The sequence below is a fragment of the Nerophis lumbriciformis genome, linkage group LG20 (genome assembly GCF_033978685.3).
Source record: "Nerophis lumbriciformis linkage group LG20, RoL_Nlum_v2.1, whole genome shotgun sequence".
NCBI lineage: Eukaryota > Metazoa > Chordata > Actinopteri > Syngnathiformes > Syngnathidae > Nerophis > Nerophis lumbriciformis.
Window position 1 is genome coordinate 4,582,373 of NC_084567.2, and position 22,480 is coordinate 4,604,852.

At 41.8% G+C, this 22,480-nt stretch overlaps 1 protein-coding gene and 1 pseudogene across 6 annotated transcripts in view; one reads left to right on the forward strand and one right to left on the reverse strand.

Moving 5' to 3' along the window:
* LOC133619229 (uncharacterized) overlaps positions 1–22,480 on the reverse strand; it is a 54,339-nt gene that overhangs the window by 24,207 nt on the left and 7,652 nt on the right. The window contains exons 1-2 of one of the 6 annotated variants that reach the window (XM_061980170.2): positions 10,818–11,108; positions 7,406–8,352 (exon numbers count right to left, since the gene is read on the reverse strand). The exons of 3 other annotated variants lie outside the window; for them this stretch is intronic. In XM_061980170.2, coding sequence (XP_061836154.2) covers positions 7,478–8,352; positions 10,818–10,923 — 981 coding nt within the window. In that variant the 5' untranslated portion in view covers positions 10,924–11,108 and the 3' untranslated portion in view covers positions 7,406–7,477. Of the gene's footprint in view, positions 1–7,405; positions 8,353–10,817; positions 11,109–13,404; positions 16,166–22,480 lie in introns of those variants that run through there. 2 more of the 6 variants (XM_072915394.1, XM_072915392.1) reach the window with 2 other exon arrangements.
* On the forward strand, positions 16,544–16,658 carry LOC133619885 (5S ribosomal RNA; annotated as a pseudogene).

Here is a 22,480-nt window from a genome sequence, read left to right on the forward strand (position 1 = left end):
ATCATCAGAGAGGGTGTTCAGCATGGTTCGAAAAATAGTGACAGAGAATAGAACAAGGATGGACAATTCAACCCTTAACTCAACAATGAGTAGATGAGTGTTATGTGTGTGTATATGTGTAAATAAATGAACACTGAAATTTAAGTATTTATTTTATATATATATATATATATATATAATAAAAAAATATACATTTATAGCTAGAATTCACTGAAAGTCAAGTATTTTATATATATATATATATATATATATATATATATATATATATATATATATATATATATATATATATATATATATATGTATGTGTGGGAAAAACTATTTCATCTCTACAGGCCTGTTTCATGAGGGGGGGTACAAAAAAAATAAATAAATAAATAAATAAATAAAAATCTCCTGATGATTGAGGGTACCCCCCCTCATGAAACAGGCCTGTAGAGATGAAATAGTCTTGTGATTTTTTTTCCCACACATACATATATTGCGCTCTACTACGGTATCGAGCACTATTTTTTGGATAACCTTATTAAGACATATATATATATATATATATATATATATATATATATATATATATATATATATGAAATACTTGACTTGGTGAATTCTAGCTGTAAATATACTCCTCCTATCTTAACCACGCCCCCAACCACCCCCCTCCCCCCGCCCCCCCGAAATCGGAGGTCTCAAGGTTGGCAAGTATGAAACTGTCACTTTGTTCATATCTATAATTGTGTTTACTAGAGGTGTAACGGTACAGGTAACCCACGCTTCGGTCCGTACCTGCTTTTAGGACCACAGTTTTGCTTCTTTTTCCGTACATTTTGTGGGTGTAAAGAGAACAACCATTTTTCCTCTCAAAGTTCTTAGGTTTTTTTTTTATTGTCATCACAAACATTCTGCAGGAAACAAAGTATCAGTGGTGTACTGAATACGATAAGATTGATACTTTAAGTTTACATTTACTAAACAATGTTTTAAAAGTTGATTAGTTCAAGGACAAAATGTTTTTATCCACAAACTCAAAAATGATTAAAAAAAAAGTGTCTGCAGAGTTTTTTAGTACAAACCCCGTTTCCATGAGTTGGGAAATTGTGCTAGATGTAAATATAAACGGAATACAATGATTTGCAAATCCTTTTCAACCCATATTCAGTTGAATATGCTACAAAGACAACATATTTGATGTTCAAACTCATAAACTTTTTTTTTTTTTTTTTTGCAAATAATAATTAACTTAGAATTTCATGGCTGCAACACGTGACAAAGTAGTTGGGAAAGGGCATGTTCACCACTGTGTTACATCACCTTTTCTTTTAACAACACCCAATAAACGTTTTGGAACTGAGGAAACTAATTGTTGAAGCTTTGAAAGTGGAATTCTTTCCCATTCTTGTTTTATGTAGAGCTTCAGTCGTTCAACAGTCCGGGGTCTCCGCTGTCGTATTTTATGCTTCATAATGCGCCGCACATTTTCGATGGGAGACAGGTCTGGACTGCAGGCGAGCCAGGAAAGTACCCGCACTCCTTTTTTACAAAGCCACGCTGTTGTAACACGTGCTGAATGTGGCTTGGCATTGTCTTGCTGAAATAAGCAGGGGCGTCCATGAAAAAGACGGCGCTTCGATGGCAGCATATGTTGTTCCAAAACCTGTATGTACCTTTCAGCATTAATGGTGCCTTCACAGATGTGTAAGTTACCCATGTCTTGGGCACTAATACACCCCCATACCATCACACATGCTGGCTTTTCAACTTTGCACCTAGAACTGTCTGAATGGTTCTTTTCCCCTTTGGTCCGGATGACACGATGTCGAATATTTCCAAAAACAATTTGAAATGTGGACTCGTCAGACCACAGAACACTTTTCCACTTTGCATGAGTCCATCTTAGATGATCTCGGGCCCAGAGAAGCCGGCGGCGTTTCTGGATGTTGTTGATAAATGGCTTTCGCTTTGCATAGTAGAGCTTTAACTTGCACTTACAGATGTAGCGACCAGCTGTATTTAGTGACAGTGGTTTTCTGAAGTGTTCCTGAGCCCATGTGGTGATATCCTTTAGAGATTGATGTCGGTTTTTGACACAGTGCCGTCTGAGCGATCGAAGGTCACGGTCATTCAATGTTGGTTTCCGGCCATGCCGCTTACGTGGAGTGATTTCTCCAGATTCTCTGAACCTTTTGATGATATTATGGACCGTAGATGTTGAAATCCCTAAATTTCTTGCAATTGCACTTTGAGAAACGTTGTTCTTAAACTGTTTGACTATTTGCTCATGCAGTTGTGGACAAAGGGGTGTACCTCGCCCCATCCTTTCTTGTGAAAGACTGAGCAGTTTTTGGGAAGCTGTTTTTATACCCAATCATGGCACCCACCTGTTCCCAATTAGCCTGCACACCTGTGGGATGTTCCAAATAAGTGTTTGATGAGCATTCCTCAACTTTATCAGTATTTATTGCCACCTTTCCCAACTTCTTTGTCACGTGTTGCTGGCATCAAATTCTAAAGTTAATGATTATTTGCAAAAAAAAAAAAATGTTTATCAGTTTGAACTTCAAATATGTTGTCTTTGTAGCATATTCAACTGAATATGGCTTGAAAAGGATTTGCAAATCATTGTATTCCGTTTATATTTACATCCAACACAATCTCCCAACTCATATGGAAACGGGGTTTGTATATGATACTGTTTAAGAACCCACGAGACAGATTGCAGATTAACGTGCTGGCTCAGCAAATGTTCCCCAGTTTTTCCTTGGAAAGTTTCGCGGATGCTACTTTGGACGCTCACGGGTATTTATTGGTCGACCTTACGCCTTTCTGTCCAGAACAATGCAGACTGAGGTCGGGTGTGCTTGCCAAAAACATAATTTGAAAAATGTCAAAGCGTGTAAAAAGGAACGGTCCTACGTTAAAGGCTCTGTACCATGCCACGTCTCAAAAACGTCGAGACATTCTGAGTTACGGCTCCCCAGACTTTATCCAGACGCTGTGTGAAATCGCTTTAAAGGGGAACATTATCACCAGACCTATGTAAGCGTCAATATATACCTTGATGTTGCAGAAAAAAGACCATATATTTTTTTAACCGATTTCCGAACTCTAAATGGGTGAATTTTGGCGAATTAAACGCCTTTCTAGTATTTGCTCTCGGGAAGCAATCCGCCATTTTCTCACTTTCGTCGGTGTGTTGTCGGAGGGTGTAACAACACGAACAGGGACGGATTCAAGTTGCACCAGTGGCCCAAAGATGCGAAAGTGGCAAGAAATTGGACGAAATTTGTTCAAAATACGAGGGTGTGGGGAAAGCCGACGAAATGGTCAGTCGTTTGTTCCGCACACTTTACCGACGAAAGCTATGCTACGACAGAGATGGCAAGAATGTGTGGATATCCTGCGACACTCAAAGCAGATGCATTTCCAACCATAAAGTCAAAGAAATCTGCCGCCAGACCCCCATTGAATCTGCCGGAGTGTGTGAGCAATTCAGGGACAAAGGACCTCGGTAGCACGGCAAGCAATGGCGGCAGTTTGTTCCCGCAGACGAGCGAGCTAAACCCCCTGGATGTCTTGGCTCACACCGTCCCTTATGCCACCGAAGATGATCAAGAGAAGAATATCGACCCTAGCTTCCCTGGCCTGCTGACATCAACTCCAAAACTGGACAGATCAGCTTTCAGGAAAAGAGAGCGGATGAGGGTATGTCTACAGAATATATTAAATGATGAAAACTTTATTCATTACTCGCGGTTTTACGTAAATTATTATACATAAACTGTGTTTACCAATAATTTAGCTTAAAAACATTTATTTTTTTCAATCATTCGAGTACCGTATTTTCCGCACTATAAGGCGCACCTAAAAACCACACATTTTCTCAAAAGCTGACAGTGCGCCTTATAACCCGGTGCGCATTATATATGGATTAATATTAAGATTCATTTTCATAAAGTTTCGGTCTCGTAACTACGGTAAACAGCCGCCATCTTTTTTCCCGGTAGAACAGGAAGCGCTTCTTCTTCTACGCAAGCAACCGCCAAGGTAAAGCACCCGCCCCCATAGAACAGGAAGCGCTTCTTCTTCTACTGTAAGCAACCACCCGCCCGCGTAGAAGAAGAAAAAGCGCGCGGATATTACCGTACGTTTCATTTCCTTTGTGTGTTTACATCTGTAAAGACCACAAAATGGCTCCTACTAAGCGACAGGGATCCGGTTCATGAAAAGACGCAATCTCTCCATCCGCACACGGATTATTATTTCACAGCAACTGATATTCCTGTGAACCGCACTGTGGATACAACGGGAGCACGTACGGTGAATATTCGCACCACAGGGAATGAGAAGTCATCCTTCACTGTGGTTCTAGCTTGCCAGACTAATGGCCAGAAACTTCCACCCATGGTGATATTCAAAAGGAAGACCTTGCCAAAAGAGACCTTTCCAGCCGGCGTCATCATAAAAGCTAACTCGAAGGGATGGATGAAGAAAAGATGAGCGAGTGGTTAAGGTAAGTTTAAGTTTACGCGAAGAGGCCGGGTGGCTTTTTTCACGCAGCTTCGTCCATGTTGATATACGATTCCATGCGCGCCCACATCACGCTGGTTTTAATATATTATTAAAGTTTGACTGACCTATTTGACTGTTTTTTTGACATTCCTTTAGCGCAGTTAGATGGGGCTTACAACACGGGGCGGCTTATAGGTGGACAAAGTTTTGAAATATGCCGTTCATTGAAGGCGCGGCTTATAACCCAGGGCGCCTTATGGTGCGGAAAATACGGTACATTCGGGTAGTCTTGTGTAATGCAGTATTTTGTGTCTATTTAGGTATGGTTAACCTGAGTGCTGAAATCGTGGAAAGATATATGTTCTTAGCGCGCCTGAAATGGGCTGTCTGCACTCTCAAAGTGCATGTTGTTGCCAAATGTATTTCATATGCTGTAAACCTAGTTCATAGTTGTTAGTTTCCTTTAATGCCAAACAAACACATACCAATCGTTGGTTAGAAGGCGATCGCCGAATTCGTCCTCGCTTTCTCCCGTGTCGCTGGCTGTCGTGTCGTTTTCGTCGGTTTCGCTTGCATACGGTTCAAACCGATATGGCTCAATAGCTTCAGTTTCTTCTTCAATTTCGTCTTCGCTACCTGCCTCCACACTACAACCATCCGTTTCAATACATGCGTAATCTGTTGAATCGCTTAAGCCGCTGAAATCCGAGTCTGAATCCGAGCTAATGTCGCTATAGCTTGCTGTTCTACGCGCCATGTTTGTTTGTGTTGGCTTCACTATGTGACGTCACAGGAAAATGGACGGGTGTATATAACGATGGTTAAAATCAGGCACTTTGAAGCTTTTTTTAGGGATATTGCGTGATGGGTACAATTTTGAAAAAAACTTCGAAAAATAAAATAAGCCACTGGGAAGTGATTTTTAATGGTTTTAACCATTCTGAAATTGTGATAATGTTCCCCTTTAAACATTCTGAAGGGTAATGTGCCCTTATCTCAGTCTCAATTTGCTAAACTTAAAAAACTAAAGAAAATCATCAGATTGTTGGCGGATAAAAGGATGGGACTGAAACGCCAGACTCTGATGAAACAGTCGAGCGGTTTTCTTTTACCCTTGCTCTCTACAATCGTACCGTTTCTAGGGGATCTTATCGGAGGATTGACCGGAACAGATTGAAGATGAAAAAGGTGCAAAAAATGTTTCTCCTATCCCCCCAAAAAGTCAATCGTCTGACTCGACCGGAGCAGACCATCAGACACTCGGCGGAGGACGATCTGGACGCTAAAATGAGAGTTGTCTTAAACGAACCCGGAATGAATCCTCATGAAAGAATAAAAAGATACGATACCCCGCTGCAGAGATATCTTAGCCTGGGGAAGCAGGGGCAACGGGAGGAGAAAAGGATGACTGTGACTTTACACAAGGATTCGAGGGGTGACCCGTGGAACGACACGGAGGATAAACCGGGGAACACTGACGGGGAGTCGGATGATATCACGATGATCGAAGTTATGAAAAACCTCCCCTAGCGCGATCGTAACAACGCCGAGTACATTATGAAAAAACTATCCGAGAATGATAAGGGGTGGACCGCGAAAGGAGAAGTTGTGGTACAATATCCGGTCAGAACGATTTTCCAAAAAGCGCAAGATGCTCCGAGGGTAGTAATCAAAATAATCGTCTCATGCTGCTTCCTTAATTCCCTCACATATTAATTGTCCCCCCAACAACGTGACCAAACCGGAAACAAAACATATATTCCCCACTCAATTGACATGGGTTTGTAACAAAAATAAAGTTAACATAAACTTGCATGAATTACCGGTAACCCAAGGAAATACCTTTTTAATCACATTATGTGTACAATATGAACTTATCTTTATGCATTGTATTTATTTATTCTCACCAACTATGACATTATATATCAAATATACATGTTGCTTCTGTCAGCAGCTACACTGACATTGATGTGTCTCGAAGAACTGAACACATTTTCATAACTTATAACAAAATGTGTTTATACAGTAACCTGCTCACATGAGTCACATTACAGCAGGGGTGTCAAACTCATTTTAGCTCAGGGGCCGCATGGAGGAAAATCTATTTCCACGTGGGCGGGACGGGTAAAATCATGGCATGATAACTTAAAAATACAACATGATAAAGTCAAAGAGTAAAAGTTGTCAGTTTGTTATGCAAACAGTTACCCAGCATCACTTATGCGTCAACGTCAGTTTTGATACATGTCAACTTTGCAGTGAAAAAGGGTGTAGTGCAGGTTTTTGAGCGTGCACAAACTTGACACATGAGGCCCCAGGTCCCTGGACTGAAGAAGGAGTAACCAAGCACTTGAAGCATCATCTATCTTACTGTTCAGGAAGGTTTCAGATACAGAGAAGACATGGGGTCATGAGTAGATAAGATTATGCTCCAACTAATCCAAGTTTGTATGAATACCTCAGATATTTGTGAAAGAAGCAGTGAGGAGGTCCTGGGTAGGGTGGATGTCACCACATATGAGCAACATACCACAAACTAAACAGCTAATTGATTATTTTCCCTTGTGTGTTCTTATGTTTTACTGTGTCTGCATTATGTAGGAACCTTTTACAGCACACTGAACAACTAAATGGTTTTTCACCTGTGTGTGTTCTCATGTGTTCAGTCAAACGGTTCTTAATAGAAAAGTTTTCACCACATATTGAACAGTTGCATGTTATTTGACCTGTGTGTGTTCTCATGTGTTGAGTCTAATTGCAATTATGAGAAAATATTCTACCACAAACTGAACATTTAAATGTTTTTCTCCTGTGTGTGTTCTCATCTGTCGACTCAAATAGCTATTTTGAGATAAGCTTTTACCACAAACTGAACAATCAAATGTTTTTTTAACTGTGTGTTCTCATGTGTTCAGTTAAATTGCAATTTCGAGAAATGTTTTTACCACAAACTGAACAAGTAAATGTTTTTTCACCTGTGTGATCTCATGTGTCGACTCAAATGGACATTTTGACAAAAGCTTTTGCCACAAACTGAACAATTAAATGGTTTTTCACCTGTGTGTGTTCTCATGTGTTGAGTCAAACTGCAATTTTGAGAAAAGCTTTTGCTACAAACTGAACAATTAAATGGTTTTTCACCTGTGTGTGTTCTCATGTGTTGAGTCAAACTGAAATGTTGAGAAAAGCTTTTGCTACAAACTGAACAATTAAAAGGTTTTTCACCTGTGTGTGTTCTCATGTGTTGAGTCAACTTGCGATTTTGAAAAAAGCTTTTGCCACAAACTGAACACTTAAATGGTTTTTCACCTGTGTGTGTTCTCATGTGTTCAGTCAAATTGCACTTAACAGAAAAGCTTTTGCCACAAACTGAACAATAAAATGGTTTTTCACCTGTGTGTGTTCTCATGTGTCGAGTCAAAAGGCTCTTTTTAGTAAAACTTTCAGCACAAACCGAGCAGCTCAAACATGTTTTACCTCTCTTCTTTGTAGAGCATTCAGAGTGTTTGTTGTCAGTGTGAGTCCTCATATCACCTTCACAGTCTGTGTCGCTGCTCAAAGGTTCTTCAACCTCGTCTTCAGCCTCACTATCTGATAGTGGAGCTAAGAGGTTGTCTACTTGTGGTTTCTCTTCATCATCTTCAGTCTTCACAGAGAGAATACTCAGTGGAAACTTGGTGTAATCAGCTTCCTCTCGTCCTAGAAGACACTCTCCCTCCTGAGTGATGCAGAGTTCCTCCTCTTCCTTTTTAATGCAGGGTGGTTGTGGAGTCTCCTGCTTCAAAGTGGAGCTCCCCCCTAACTGAGGGGAAACTTCTTCTGGATTACCGATCAGCTGCTGGATGTCTGCAAGACACAAACAACAAAAACACACTTTCTTCTATGTACTGTATGTGTGTGTAGTAGGGTTGTACAGTATACTGCTACTAATAAAGTATACTGGTACTAATCAATTGAAATCGGTACTATACCACCTTTGAAAAGTACCGGTACCGTTCTTTCATCTGAATGAAATGCTGGTGACTACAGAGCCGAGGCGCATGATGTTGAGTGTGTCAAAACGCACACACAAAGTGCATACAAGCAATAACATGGTGGAGAGGAAGAAAGGCAACAAAGGACAATTCTACTGGTTAATAAAGAGGGTGTGTGAAGTGTAAATAGTGACAGGTTGTAGAACATGTTTAAATGCAGTAATGGTTTGAATACTAAAGAGCTGAAAAGCTCTAGAAAGGCCAGTGCAGGGGTCTCTAAACTTTTTGACTCGAGGGCCACATTTGGCTAAAAAATTTTGGCTGAGGGCCGAAAGCCAACTACATGTAAAGTAACATCTACATATATATAAATATACACACACACACACACATTTTATATACATATATATATATATATATATATATATATATATATATATATATATATATATTTCATGTATATATACACATATATTGATATACTATTCATAATATTAATGGGACGGCGTGGCGTTTCCAGTGAGGGTTGGACTCCGCCAAGGCTGCCCTTTGTCACCCATTCTGTTCATAACTTTTATGGACAGAATTTCTAGGCGCAGTCAAGGCGTTGAGGGGATCTGGTTTGGTGGCTGCAGGATTAGGTCTCTGCTTTTTGCAGATGATGTGGTCCTGATGGCTTCACCTGGCCATTATCTTCAGCTCTCACTGGATCGGTTCGCAGCCGAGTGTGAAGCGACTGGGATGAGAATCAGCACCTCCAAGTCCGAGTCCATGGTTCTCGCCCGGAAAAGGGTGGAGTGCCATCTCCGGGCTGGGGAGGAGATCTTGCTTCAAGTGGAGGAGTTCAGGTACGTCGGAGTCTTGTTCACGAGTGAGGGAAGAGTGGATCGTGAGATTGGCAGGCGGATCGGTGCGGCGTCTTCAGTAATGCAGACGTGTTGAAGAAGGAGCTGGGCCGGAAGGCAAAGCTCTCAATTTACCGGTCGATCTACGTTCCCATCCTCACCTATGGTCATGAGCTTTGGGTTATGACCGAAAGGACAAGATCACAGGTACAAGCGGCCCAAATGAGTTTCCTTCGCCGGGTGGCAGGGCTCTCCCTTAGAGATAGGGTGAAAAGCTCTGTCATCCGTGAGGAGCTCAAAGTAAAGCCACATGGAGAGGAACCAGATGAGGTGGTTCGGGCATCTGGTCAGGATGCCACCCAAACGCCTCCCTCGGGAGGTGTTTAGGGCACGTCTGACCGGTAGGAGGCCACGGGGAAGACCCAGGACACGTTGGGAAGACTATGTCTCCTGGCTGGCCCTGGACGAAGTGGCTGGGGAGAGGGAAGTCTGGGCTTCTCTGCTTAGGCTGCTGTCCCCGCGACCTGACCACGGATAAGCAGAAAAAGATGGATGGATGGGACGGCGTGGCTCGGTCGGTAGAGCGGCAGTGCCAGCAACTTGAAGGTTTCCTGTTCGATCCCCAGCTTCCGCCATCCGAGTCCCGTGTGTTGTGTCCCTGAGCAAGACCTTGCTCCTGATGGGTCATGGTTAGGGCCTAGCATGGCAGCTCCAGCCATCAGTGTGTGAATGTGGAAATAGTGTCAAAGCGCTTTGAGTACCTTGAAGGTAGAAAAGCACTAGACAAGTAAAACCCATTTACCATTTAATATATATACACATATTATATTTATATATACCGGCCGGCGACAGCCTGACGCCAGATGAAGTCAACAAAAATAGTACTTCATCAATTAGTTGAAGTTTAAAACTACAGGGTGTATTAAATGTTTACTTTCTACAATATTCTAACAAGGCACATAACAAGAATGCAAATGGTTTACATTTTCTTTGGTAACTTTGAACTTCCCAATCAAAATTAATGAAATGATTCTTGTTCTTTATTACCTCCAATCCTCTGCACGTTGATGTAGACATGTGGTCCAGTCTTCTCTTCACATCTCTTACTCTTCCCCAACATCTCTTCTTTCACATCATTCTTTTCTTTACACAAGCGCTTGTTTTGCTCTTCCACTTTCTTCATTTGACTTTTGCATTCTTTCATCTCCTCTGATGTGAACTCCACTGCCTTCTTCAAGCTAACAATCATGGCGGCTCTTTCTTTACATTCTTCAACAAGGTCGGCTCATTTACACTTTAAGGGCTTGAAATTCAAATAGCTTTCCATCCATCCATTTTTCTACCGCTTATTCCCTTCGGGGGCGCTGGAGCCTATCTCAGCTACAATCGGGCGGAAGGCGGTGTACACCCTGGACAAGTTGCCACCTCATCGCAGGGCCAATACAGATAGACAGACAACATTCACACACTGACAAAACTTCAAGTCACTCACCTTCATCTTTCGTCTTTATCTCCGTTGGTGATTTGCTGGAAGTTGATTCTCTTTCATGTTCTCTTTTAGCGGACGTCGCCATCTTAGCATAGCAGTAGTCGTCCATCTTCTATCACGTCTTCAATCTTCACTTCACATATCGCTCCAAACTCAATGCACGTTTCGTGGCTTTGGAAAATACCAATTGAGATATTTGTTGCTATATTTGCTGTGAATCATATGACTTTAAGGTCGTGAATTCGAAAATTCTCCGAACAACCATAACATGCGGTCTTCCTCTTTTTGCTTGGCTTCAAGTACATTTGCGCATGCGCTAGAAGCCCGCCACGTCTGTTTCCTACTCCACAGCAGTGGTTTTTCAAAATAAATGCATTTTAATCTGGTTTTAAAACAATGGTTAGCAAAAGTATCTATAATTAAATAATGGACAACCACTCTTTGAAAATAAAAAATATATATATACAAGCATGTGCACAGACTTTTTCCATGGCTGTTGTTCAAACCAGAAAAAGGGCAAACATCGAGGAAAAAAATCATACATTTTAAAAACTACAAGAAACAGATTAATATGTTTCGACATACTTAGTTGTTTTAGTTAAAAACCTTTAGAAAGTCAAATGATTACTCTGAATAAAGAAGAAAAGCACTAAGAGTCATTTTGGGGCCCTCTATTTCTGCCAATAATATATAAACTCATTGCGGCTCTGGCAGTGTTGTTTACATGATCCTATTGTCAGCCTGGCATGTCTTTACAAATGACATGTCATTTATAAAGATATGGGGGTGGCCCAGTTAAGAACATAAATAATACCAATGAATGAACGAATGATGTCCAGAGTGCCACATATGGTTCCTAATCTTAAAATGTAGAAAACATTCAGCTACAAGAGTGGCCTGGGGTTGAACAGTCCAAGTGATAAAGCTTTGTATTTACAGTAAAAGTGTCATCTTGTCTCATCAGTCTTGTACATATTAGTCTTTAATTACTAGTTTATATTTTTAGTTAATTGTTCATATTGAATGTTTACTTTGTACAAAGAGAGCGCAGTCTACTGAAGTTAAATTCCATGTGTGTTAAACATAACTGGACAATAAAGCTGATTCTGATTCACTTTATTATTTTTGGTAACAAAAACCTGAAACAGCAATGTGCAAAAATGTTGACCTTAAATTGTGTTTTTGTACAATAATATATCTTTGATCATTTAGAAATCATCAGTCAGACTCGTACATGCAAAAAATAAAAAATAATTTTTTTTTTGTTAATTGCTTTTGGGGGCCCCCTGGTGGCCGCGGGGCCCTAAGCAAGCGCTTAGTACGCTTATGCCTTGGGCCGGGCTCTGCTAAGAGTGTAGATCTCCACCGGGACCAATCCTATTGTTCACGTGCTACTAAATTGTGTGCCATCTCATGTGTATCGTGTGCTGGTATGACAATAAACTTCCATGAATCCTGTCAAACACCAGACAGTTAGTAATATGGTTTCACATAAAAATGTTGGTGAAACTGCTCATTTCTACCTGGCGATAGGTGGCTCTAACTGTAGTGCTAATCACTCACCAGCAGAAAGCCCTCATCACACTGCTAATCAATAACTACCATCTTAGGCACTTAACATCACTAATCGCCAGTTAACAGCTATCATGCTAAATGTCAACTATCTTAAATGCAAACATGAAAACAAGACACATTAACGTCTTTCCCCATTACAAACATCATAACGCAATCTAAACTTATATAAACACATTACTGTCTGAGCATATAAGATATTCAATTGTGTTACATCGCAATTTATTATATTGAAATTAGCCATGTGATTAAGATGGGCACGGTCTGACCAATCACAAGTCAGTAGGAGCTGCTTTGTTCTCGTGTTTGGAGAAAGCGGAAGAGCGATTGTCAGCCTGACATTGATGTGTCTCTGAGAACTGAACACATTTTTATAACTTATAACAAAATGTGTTTATACAGTAACCTGCTCACATGAGTCACATTACAGCAGGGGTGTCAAACTCACTTTAGCTCAGGGGCCGCATGGAGGAAAATCTATTTCCACATGTACCGGATGGGTAAAATCATGGCATGATAACTTAAAAATACGACTATGACAACTTCAGATTGTTTTCTTTATTTTACTTTGGCCAAAAACAGAACAAACACATTCTGAAAATGTACATATCACAAATAATCATCTTGACAAAACACTTCAAGTTAGTTAAACATTTAGAGGGAAAAAATGGTGCATTTTCAAAAACACCTTGAAGAACACAATGAACTTAGACTTAATCTCAGTGTTTCTATTAAACTTTAAGTCACAACCCATCTAGGATTGAACAAAAAACAAAATAAAGCATGAATAAAAACTATTCTATGTATCAACTACCTCATTTGTCTTTTCCACATATTAATCCTGTGCTAACTCAACAAACCATACAAACTGAGGTAGAAACTATCCAAGAGTGTTGAGTTACTTCCTGTCTTCTAGACATGTGTATTGATCGAAAAATAAAAGCTGTGCAATGTGTGAACAATTTCAACAAAGCACAAATAAAAAGTTCAAAGACTGACAGTATTGCAGTAAATCACACACTGTTCACTTTCTTTACATTTGCACAGAAGACAATCATTTTCACAGAACTATATCAGTGTGCAGTGTCTCATGCTGCATTTTAAGTGGGGTTACTGATTGCTTATTTTACTCCTGTTTTACGTTGGGTGGAGGGGGAGGAGTCACAGCCCCGCTTTACCGTGTACCTCTTGCCTGGTATACTTGCTCGCCCATCAAGCTATTTGCTTGCCTAACAGAATTGCTATTACAACATCCAGTGGACACATTTAGAACAGCAGTTTCTTTCATTAAAAATACAGCTGAATTTTACACTTCGCAAACTTATCTCTCGACATTCGAGGGAGGTGGGGGTTGGGTTGTGGGTGTTGAGGGTTAATTGTTCATATGTCTCTGATTTGCACATCAATCAGTCTGAGGAGTAAAAGTTGGCACTTTGTTATGCAAACAGTTACCCAGCATCACTTATACGTCAGTTTTGATACATGTCAACTTTGCAGTGAAAAAGGGTGTAGTGCAGGTTTTTGAGCGTGCACAAACTTGACACATGAGGCCCCAGGTCCCTGGACTGAAGAAGGAGTAACCAAGCACTTGAAGCATCATCTATCTTACTGTTCAGGAAGGTTTCAGATACAGAGAAGACATGGGGTCATGAGTGGATAAGATTATGCTCCAAATCATCCAAATTTGTATGAATACCTCAGATATTTGTGAAAGAAGCAGTGAGGAGGTCCTGGGTAGGGTGGATGTCACCATATATGAGCAACATACCACAAACTAAACATCTAATGGATTATTTTCCCTTGTGTGTTCTTATGTTTTACTGTGTCTGCATTATGTAGGAACCTTTTAAAGCACACTGAACAACTAAATGGTTTTTCACCTGTGTGTGTTCTCATGTGTTGAGTCAAACGGTTCTTAATAGAAAAGTTTTCACCACATATCGAACAGTTGCATGTTATTTGACCTGTGTGTGTTCTCATGTGTTGAGTCAAATTGCAATTAAGAGAAAATATTCTATCACAAACTGAACAAGCTGTTGCCACAAACTGAACATTTAAATGTTTTTCACCTGTGTGTGTTCTCATCTGTCGACTCAAATAGCTATTTTGAGATAAGCTTTTACCACAAACTGAACAATTAAATGTTTTTTTTAACTGTGTGTTCTCATGTGTTCAGTTAAATTGCAATTTCGAGAAAAGCTTTTACCACAAACTGAACAAGTAAATGTTTTTTCACTTGTGTGATCTCATGTGTTGAGTCAAATTGACATTTTGACAAAAGCTTTTGCCACAAACTGAACAATTAAATGGTTTTTCACCTGTGTGTGTTCTCATGTGTTTAGTCAAATTGCTATTTTGAGAAAAACTTTTGCCACAAACTGAACAATTAAATGGTTTTTCACCTGTGTGTGTTCTCATGTGTTGAGTCAAACTGCAATTTTGAGAAAAGCTTTTGCTACAAACTGAACAATTAAATGGTTTTTCACCTGTGTGTGTTCTAATGTGTTTAGTCAAACTGAAATGTTGAGAAAAGCTTTTGCTACAAACTGAACAATTAAAAGGTTTTTCACCTGTGTGTGTTCTCATGTGTTCAGTCAAACTGCAATTATGAGAAAAGCTTTTGCTACAAACTGAACAATTAAAGTTTTTTTCTCCTGCGTGTGTTTTCATGTGTTGAGTCAAATAGCTATTTTGAGAAAAGCCTTTTGCACAAACTGAACAATTAAAAGGTTTTTCACCCGTGTGTGTTCTCATGTGTTTAATCAAACTGTGCTTAACAGAAAAGCTTTTTCCACAAACTGAACAATTAAATGGTTTTTCACATGTGTGTGTTCTCATGTGTTTAATCAAACTGTGCTTACCAAAAAAGCTTTTGCCACAAACTGAACAATTAAATGTTTTTTGTCCTGTGTGTATTCTCATGTGTTGAGTCAACTGGCTATTTTGAGAAAAGCTTTTTCCACAAACTGAACAATTAAATGGTTTTTCACCTGTGTGTGTTCTCATGTGTTCAGTCAAATTGCACTTAACAGAAAAGCTTTTGCCACAAACTGAACAATTAAATGGTTTTTCACCTGTGTGTGTTCTCATGTGTTGAGTCAACTTGCGATTTTGAGAAAAGCTTTTGCCACAAACTGAACACTTAAATGGTTTTTCACCTGTGTGTGTTCTCATGTGTTCAGTCAAATTGCACTTAACAGAAAAGCTTTTGCCACAAACTGAACAATAAAATGGTTTTTCACCTGTGTGTGTTCTCATGTGTTGAGTCAACCAGCTATTTTGAGAAAAGCTTTTGCCACAAACTGAACAATTCAATGGTTTTTCTCCTGTGTGTGTTCTCATGTGTCGAGTCAAAAGGCTCTTTTTAGTAAAACTTTCAGCACAAACCGAGCAGCTCAAACATGTTTTACCTCTCTTCTTTGTAGAGCATTCAGAGTGTTTGTTGTCAGTGTGAGTCCTCATATCACCTTCACAGTCTTTATCGCTGCTCAAAGGTTCTTCAACCTCGTCTTCAGCCTCACTATCTGATAGTGGAGCTAAGAGGTTGTCTACTTGTGGTTTCTCTTCATCATCTTCAGTCTTCACAGAGAGAATACTCAGTGGAAACTTGGTGTAATCAGCTTCCTCTCGTCCTAGAAGACACTCTCCCTCCTGAGTGATGCAGAGTTCCTCCTCTTCCTTTTTAATGCAGGGTGGTTGTGGAGTCTCCTGCTTCAAAGTGGAGCTCCCCCCTAACTGAGGGGAAACTTCTTCTGGATTATCGATCAGCTGCTGGACGTCTGCAAGACACAAACAACAAAAACACACTTTCTTCTATGTCCTGTATGTGTGTGTAGTAGGGTTGTACAGTATACTGCTACTAATAAAGTATTGTGGTGCTTCAGACTTAGGTCAACATTTAAATAATAAGCATTCAGATCTGCACAAGGAGTTTAAATAGTGACAGGTATAATGTAGTTGTTACACCTGTCCTGCTGCTCTCTCTTTACTCGCCCGCTCACTCACTGACGTCACTCAGACAACACGTTGACATTCTCACAAACACACATACTACTCTCATAAGTTAACCAGCTCCCCTGCTGTGCACATGTAGATACGTAGGACTTGGTGTCAAATATTAGCGCAGTTAAAACTGCCCAATTAGCAGTCAACTAATGACTTACAGCATTACTAACTTGAGCACGCCTGATCTCGTTCTCTGAAGGTAAGCAGGGTCGGGCCTGGTTAGTACTTGGATGGGAGACCGCCTGGGAATACCAGGTGCCGTAAGCTTGAGCGTGGTGACGGTCTGTAGGAACCTGCTGCCACACGTTGCAACCATCGAAGACAGTAACAACTTGACTCGGTGAAAGAAACAACGTGAGTATGGCTCCCTGCTCTTCATGCACTGTTCTCATGGATAGGTTGGCCCTACTAGAGGACCTTGTCCGCCAATTATCCATCCATCCATCCATCTTCTTCCGCTTATCCGAGGTCGGGTCGCGGGGGCAGCAGCCTAAGCAGGGAAGCCCAGACTTCCCTCTCCCCAGCCACTTCGTCCAGCTCTTCCTGTGGGACCCCGATGCGTTCCCAGGCCAGCCGGGAGACATCGTCTTCCCAACGTGTCCTGGGTCTTCCCCGCGGCCTCCTACCGGTCGGACGTGCCCTAAACACCTCCCTAGAGAGGCGTTCGGGTGGCATCCTGACCAGATGCCCGAACCACCTCATCTGGCTCCTCTCGATGTGGAGGAGCAGCGGCTTTACTTTGAGCTCCTCCCGGATGGCAGAGCTTTTCACCCTATCTCTAAGGGAGAGACCCGCCACCCGGCGGAGGAAACTCATTTCAGCCGCTTGTACCCGTGATCTTGTCCTTTCGGTCATAACCCAAAGCTCATGACCATAGGTGAGGATGGGAACGTAGATCGACCGGTAAATTGAGAGCTTTGCCTTCCGGCTCAGCTCCTTCTTCACCACAACGGATCGATACAGCGTCCGCATTACTGAAGACGCCGCGCCGATCCGCCTGTCGATCTCACGATCCACTCTTCCCTCACTCGTGAACAAGACTCCGAGGTACTTGAACTCCTCCACTTGGGGCAAGATCTCCTCCCCAACCCGGAGATGGCACTCCACCCTTTTCCGGGCGAGAACCATGGACTCGGACTTGGAGGTGCTGATTCTCATCCCAGTCGCTTCACACTCGGCTGCGAACCGATCCAGCGAGAGCTGAAGATCCTGGCCAGATGAAGCCATCAGGACCACATCATCTGCAAATAGCAGAGACCTAATCCTGCAGCCACCAAACCAGATCCCCTCAACGCCTTGACTGCGCCTAGAAATTCTGTCCATAAAAGTTATGAACAGAATCGGTGACAAAGGGCAGCCTTGGCGGAGTCCAACCTTCACTGGAAACGTGTCCGACTTACTACCGGCAATGCGGACCAAGCTCTGGCACTGAGCATACAGGGAGCGGACTGCCACAATCACAGTCCGATACCCCATACTCCCTGAGCACTCCCCACAGGACTTCCCGAGGGACACGGTCGAATGCCTTCTCCAAGTCCACAAAACACATGTAGACTGGTTGGGCAAACTCCCATGCACCCTCAAGGACCCTGCCGAGAGTATAGAGCTGGTCCACTGTTCCACGACCAGGACGAAAACCACACTGTTCCTCCTGAATCCGAGGTTCGACTATCCGGCGTAGCCTCCTCTCCAGTACACCTGAATAGACCTTACCGGGAAGGCTGAGGAGTGTGATCCCACGATAGTTAGAACACACCCTCCGGTTCCCCTTCTTAAAGAGAGGAACCACCACCCCGGTCTGCCAATCCAGTGGTACCGCCCCGCCAATTAGAGCAGAGTAATTTAGTAACTTTAGACGCGGCGGACACTAGCATTAGCTCTTCTTCTGCCGTGTGTCTTTTGAATTTTTAGCTTTGTTGAGGCGAGCCAGGTCAACGTGTGATCGGCCAGGTCAATCAGACCTTGTTCGCCATTCGGTGGCCGGTGTTTGGGGGCAACTAGTTACTATATGCTCTAATGTCTGGACTGGGTCCCCACACTCGCAGGAGGCATCTTCCGCAAGTCCTCACCTCTTCATTGCTGCTCTGTAGCGTCCGACGCTGGTCCTCAAGCGGTTGAGTGTCCGCCCTGAGATCGGTAGGTTGTGAGTTCAAACCCTGGCCAAGTCATACCAAAGGCTATAAAAATGTGACCCATTACCTCCCTGCTTGGCACTCAGCATCAAGGGTTGCAATTGGGGATTGAATCATCAAAAATGATTCCAGGGCGCGGCCACAGCTGCTGCTCACTGCTGCCCTCACCTCCCAGGGGGTGATCAAGGGTGATGGGTCAAATGCAAAGAATAATTTCACCACACCTAGTGTGTGTGTGACAGTCATTGGTACTTTCCTTTATTATTATAATAATGTGACCTCGGAGTATGTTAACTTAACGTGTGGAGTTCCTCAGGGTTCATTTCTTGGCCCTGCACTTTTTAGTACTTACCGTATTTTCCGCACTATAAGGCGCACCTAAAAACCACAAATTTTCTCAAAAGCTGACAGTGCGCCTTATAACCCGGTGCGCTTTATATATGGATAAATATTAAGATTCATTTTCATAAAGTTTAGGTCTCGCAACTACGGTAAACAGCCGCCATCTTTTTTCCCCGTAGAAGAAGCGCGCGGTGCATGCTGGGATATGTGACGTTTCATTTCCATTTGTGTGTTTATGTAAAGACCCCAAAATGGCTCCTATTAAGTGTGTTGTCTGTCTAATTATAAATAATGCAGACGAGGCGTGTTAACTGAGTTCTCAACGTTTACTCACAGCGTGCTCATAACCACATTCTAACTGCCAGCATACAACAACGCTTCTCAGGGCTACCGCGCATGCTCGTAACTATCGTTGCATGCTGGGTAGTGTAGTTGTTATATTTGCTAGCTCATAACAGCACATTGAGAGACACGCTTACGCGCTTAATTCAATACTCGCCGTCATTCCGGGTGGATTGACAAAAGACCTCCAGCCGCTAGATATTGGTGTCAACAGGGCATTCGAAGCTAGACTGCTAACTGCGTGGGAACAATGGATGACAGAAGGCGAACACACCTTCACTAAGACGAGGAGGCAGCGCCAGACGACGCCAACATCTGCCAGTGGATCGTAAATTTGCCCAACTTTTCACTTCGGACACCGAAGACGAAGGATTTACGAATGAAGAATAACTTCAGAAAGGGAGCGCTATGTTTATTTTGTGTGTTGTGACATTAACGTTCGAGCAACATTATGTTGCTATTGCTCTGCACTATTTTGAATTTTACTATGTTTGTGATTGCACATTTGCGTACATTTTGGGAGTGAACAGAGTTGTTAGAACGCTGGTTTTTAATATATTATTAAAGTTTGACTGACCTATCTGACTGTTTTTTTGACATTCCCTTTAGCGCAGCGTAGGCACGGCTTATAGTCCGGGGCGGCTTATTGGTGGACAAAGTTATGAAATATGCCATTCATTGAAGGTGCGGCTAATAATCCGGTGCGCCTTATAGTGCGGAAAATACGGTACATGCTGCCGCTAGGCGACATCATACGCAAATACAGTGTTAGTTTCCACTGTTATGCTGATGACAGCCAACTCTACATGCCCCTAAAGCTGACCAACACGCCAGATTGTAGTCAGCTGGAGGCGTGTCTTAATGAAATTAAACAATGGCTGTCCGCTCACTTCTTGCAACTCAACGCTAAGAAAACGAAAATGCTGATTATCAGTCCTGCACCGACATTTATTTAATAATACCACCTTAACATTTGACAACCAAACAATTACACAAAGCGACTCAGTAAAGAATCTTGATTTTATCTCCGACCCAACTCTCTCGTTTGAGTCACACATTAAGAGTGTTACCGTATTTTCCGCACTATAAGGCGCACCGGATTATTAGCCGCACCTTCAATGAATTACATATTTCATAACTTTGTCCACCAATAAGCCGCCCCGGATTATAAGCCGCGCCTACGCTGCGCTAAAGGGAATGTCAAAAAAACAGTCAGATAGTTCAGTCAAACTTTAATAATATATTGAAAACCAGCGTTCTAACAACTCTGTCCCAAAATGTACGCAAATGTGCAATCACAAACATAGTAAAATTCAAAATGGTGTAGAGCAATAGCAACATAATGTTGCTCGAACGTTAATGTCACAACACACAAAATAAACATAGCGCTCACCTTCTGAAGTTATTCTTCATTCGTAAATCCTTCGAATTCTTCGTCTTCGGTGTCCGAATTGAAAAGTTGCGCAAGCGTGGGATCCAAAAATGGCCGGCTCCGTCTCGTCGAAGTCATCGGATTCAGTGTCGCTGTTGTTGTGCAGCAGTTCTGTGAATCCTGCCTTCCGGAAAGCTCGGACCACAGTTGTGACCGAAATATCTGCCCAGGCATTTACGATCCACTGGCAAATGTTGGCGTATGTCGTCCGGCGCTGTCTGCCCGTCTTAGTGAAGGTGTGTTCGCCTTCGGAGCTGTGTGAAAAAAGCCACCCGGCCTCTTCGCGTAAACTTCCCTTAACCACTCGCTCATCTTTTCTTCATCCATCCATCCCTTCGAGTTAGCTTTTATGATGACGCCGGCTGGAAAGGTCTCTTTTGGCAAGGTCTTCCTTTTGAATATCACCATGGGTGGAAGTTAGCATGGCAAGCTAGAACCACAGTGAAGGATGACTTCTCATTCCCTGTGGTGCGAATATTCACCGTACGTGCTCCCGTTCCACAGTGCGGTTCACAGGAATATCAGTTGCTGTGAAATACGGTAGTAATCCGTGTGCGGATGGAGAGATTGCGTCTTTTTATGAACCGGATCCTTGTCGCTTAGTAGGAGCCATTTTGTGGTCTTTACAGATGTAAACAGGAAATGAAACGTACGGTGATATCCGCGCGTTTTTTCTTCTTCTTCCGGGGGCGGGTGGTTGCTTACAGTAGAAGAAGAAGCGCTTCCTGTTCTATGGGGGCGGGTGCTTTCCTTGGCGGTTGCTTGCGTAGAAGAAGAAGCGCTTCCTGTTCTACCGGGAAAAAAGATGGCGGCTGTTTACCGAAGTTGCGAGATCGAAACTTTATGAAAATGAATCGTAATAAAGCGCACCGGGTTATAAGGCGCACTGTCAGCTTTTGAGAAAAATTGTGGTTTTTAGGTGCGCCTTATAGTGCGGAAAATACGGTACTAAAACAGCCTTCTTTCATGTCCGTAATATCGCAAAATGTGTTCCATTTTGTCCACTAGCGACGCTGAGATCATTATTCATGCGTTCGTTACGTCTCGTCTCCATTACTATAATGTGTTATTTTCGGGTCTCCCTATGTTTAGCATTAAAAGATTACAGTTGGTACAAAATGGGGCTGCTAGACTTTTGACAAGAACAAGAAAGTTTGATCATATTACACCTATACTGTATATACCTTTATATACACACATCTACATATATATATATATATATGTGTGTACGTATATATATATATATATATATATTAGTGATGGGTTGATGAGGCGTCATGAAGCATTTCGACACATTGCAAAACTGTATTGATACTGTGTCGATACTGTGTCACTAAATACTGACATCTGCTGGACATTAAAAATCCCTACAGGCAACCTATGGACCGACTCAACTGACACTGATTTTATGACCTAGTACAGGGGTGCTTACACTTTTTCTGCAGGCGAGCTACTTTTCAATTGATCAAGTCGTGGGGATCCACCTCATTCATATATATATATAATTTATATTTACTTATTTATGAAATATATGTTTTTGTTAACAAGTTAAAGGTGTTTAATGATAATGCAAGCATGTTTAACACATATAGTTAATATTGTTAATACATTAAAGGTGTTTAATGATAATACAAGTATGTTTAATACATATAGTTAATATTGTTAACAAGTTAAAGGTGTTTAAAGACAATGCAAGCATGTTTAACACATATAGTTAATATTGTTAACAAGTTAAAGGTGTTTAAAGATAATACAAGCATGTTTAACACATATAGTTAATATTGTTAACAAGTTAAAGGTGTTTAAAGATAATACAAGCATGTTTAACACATATAGTTAAT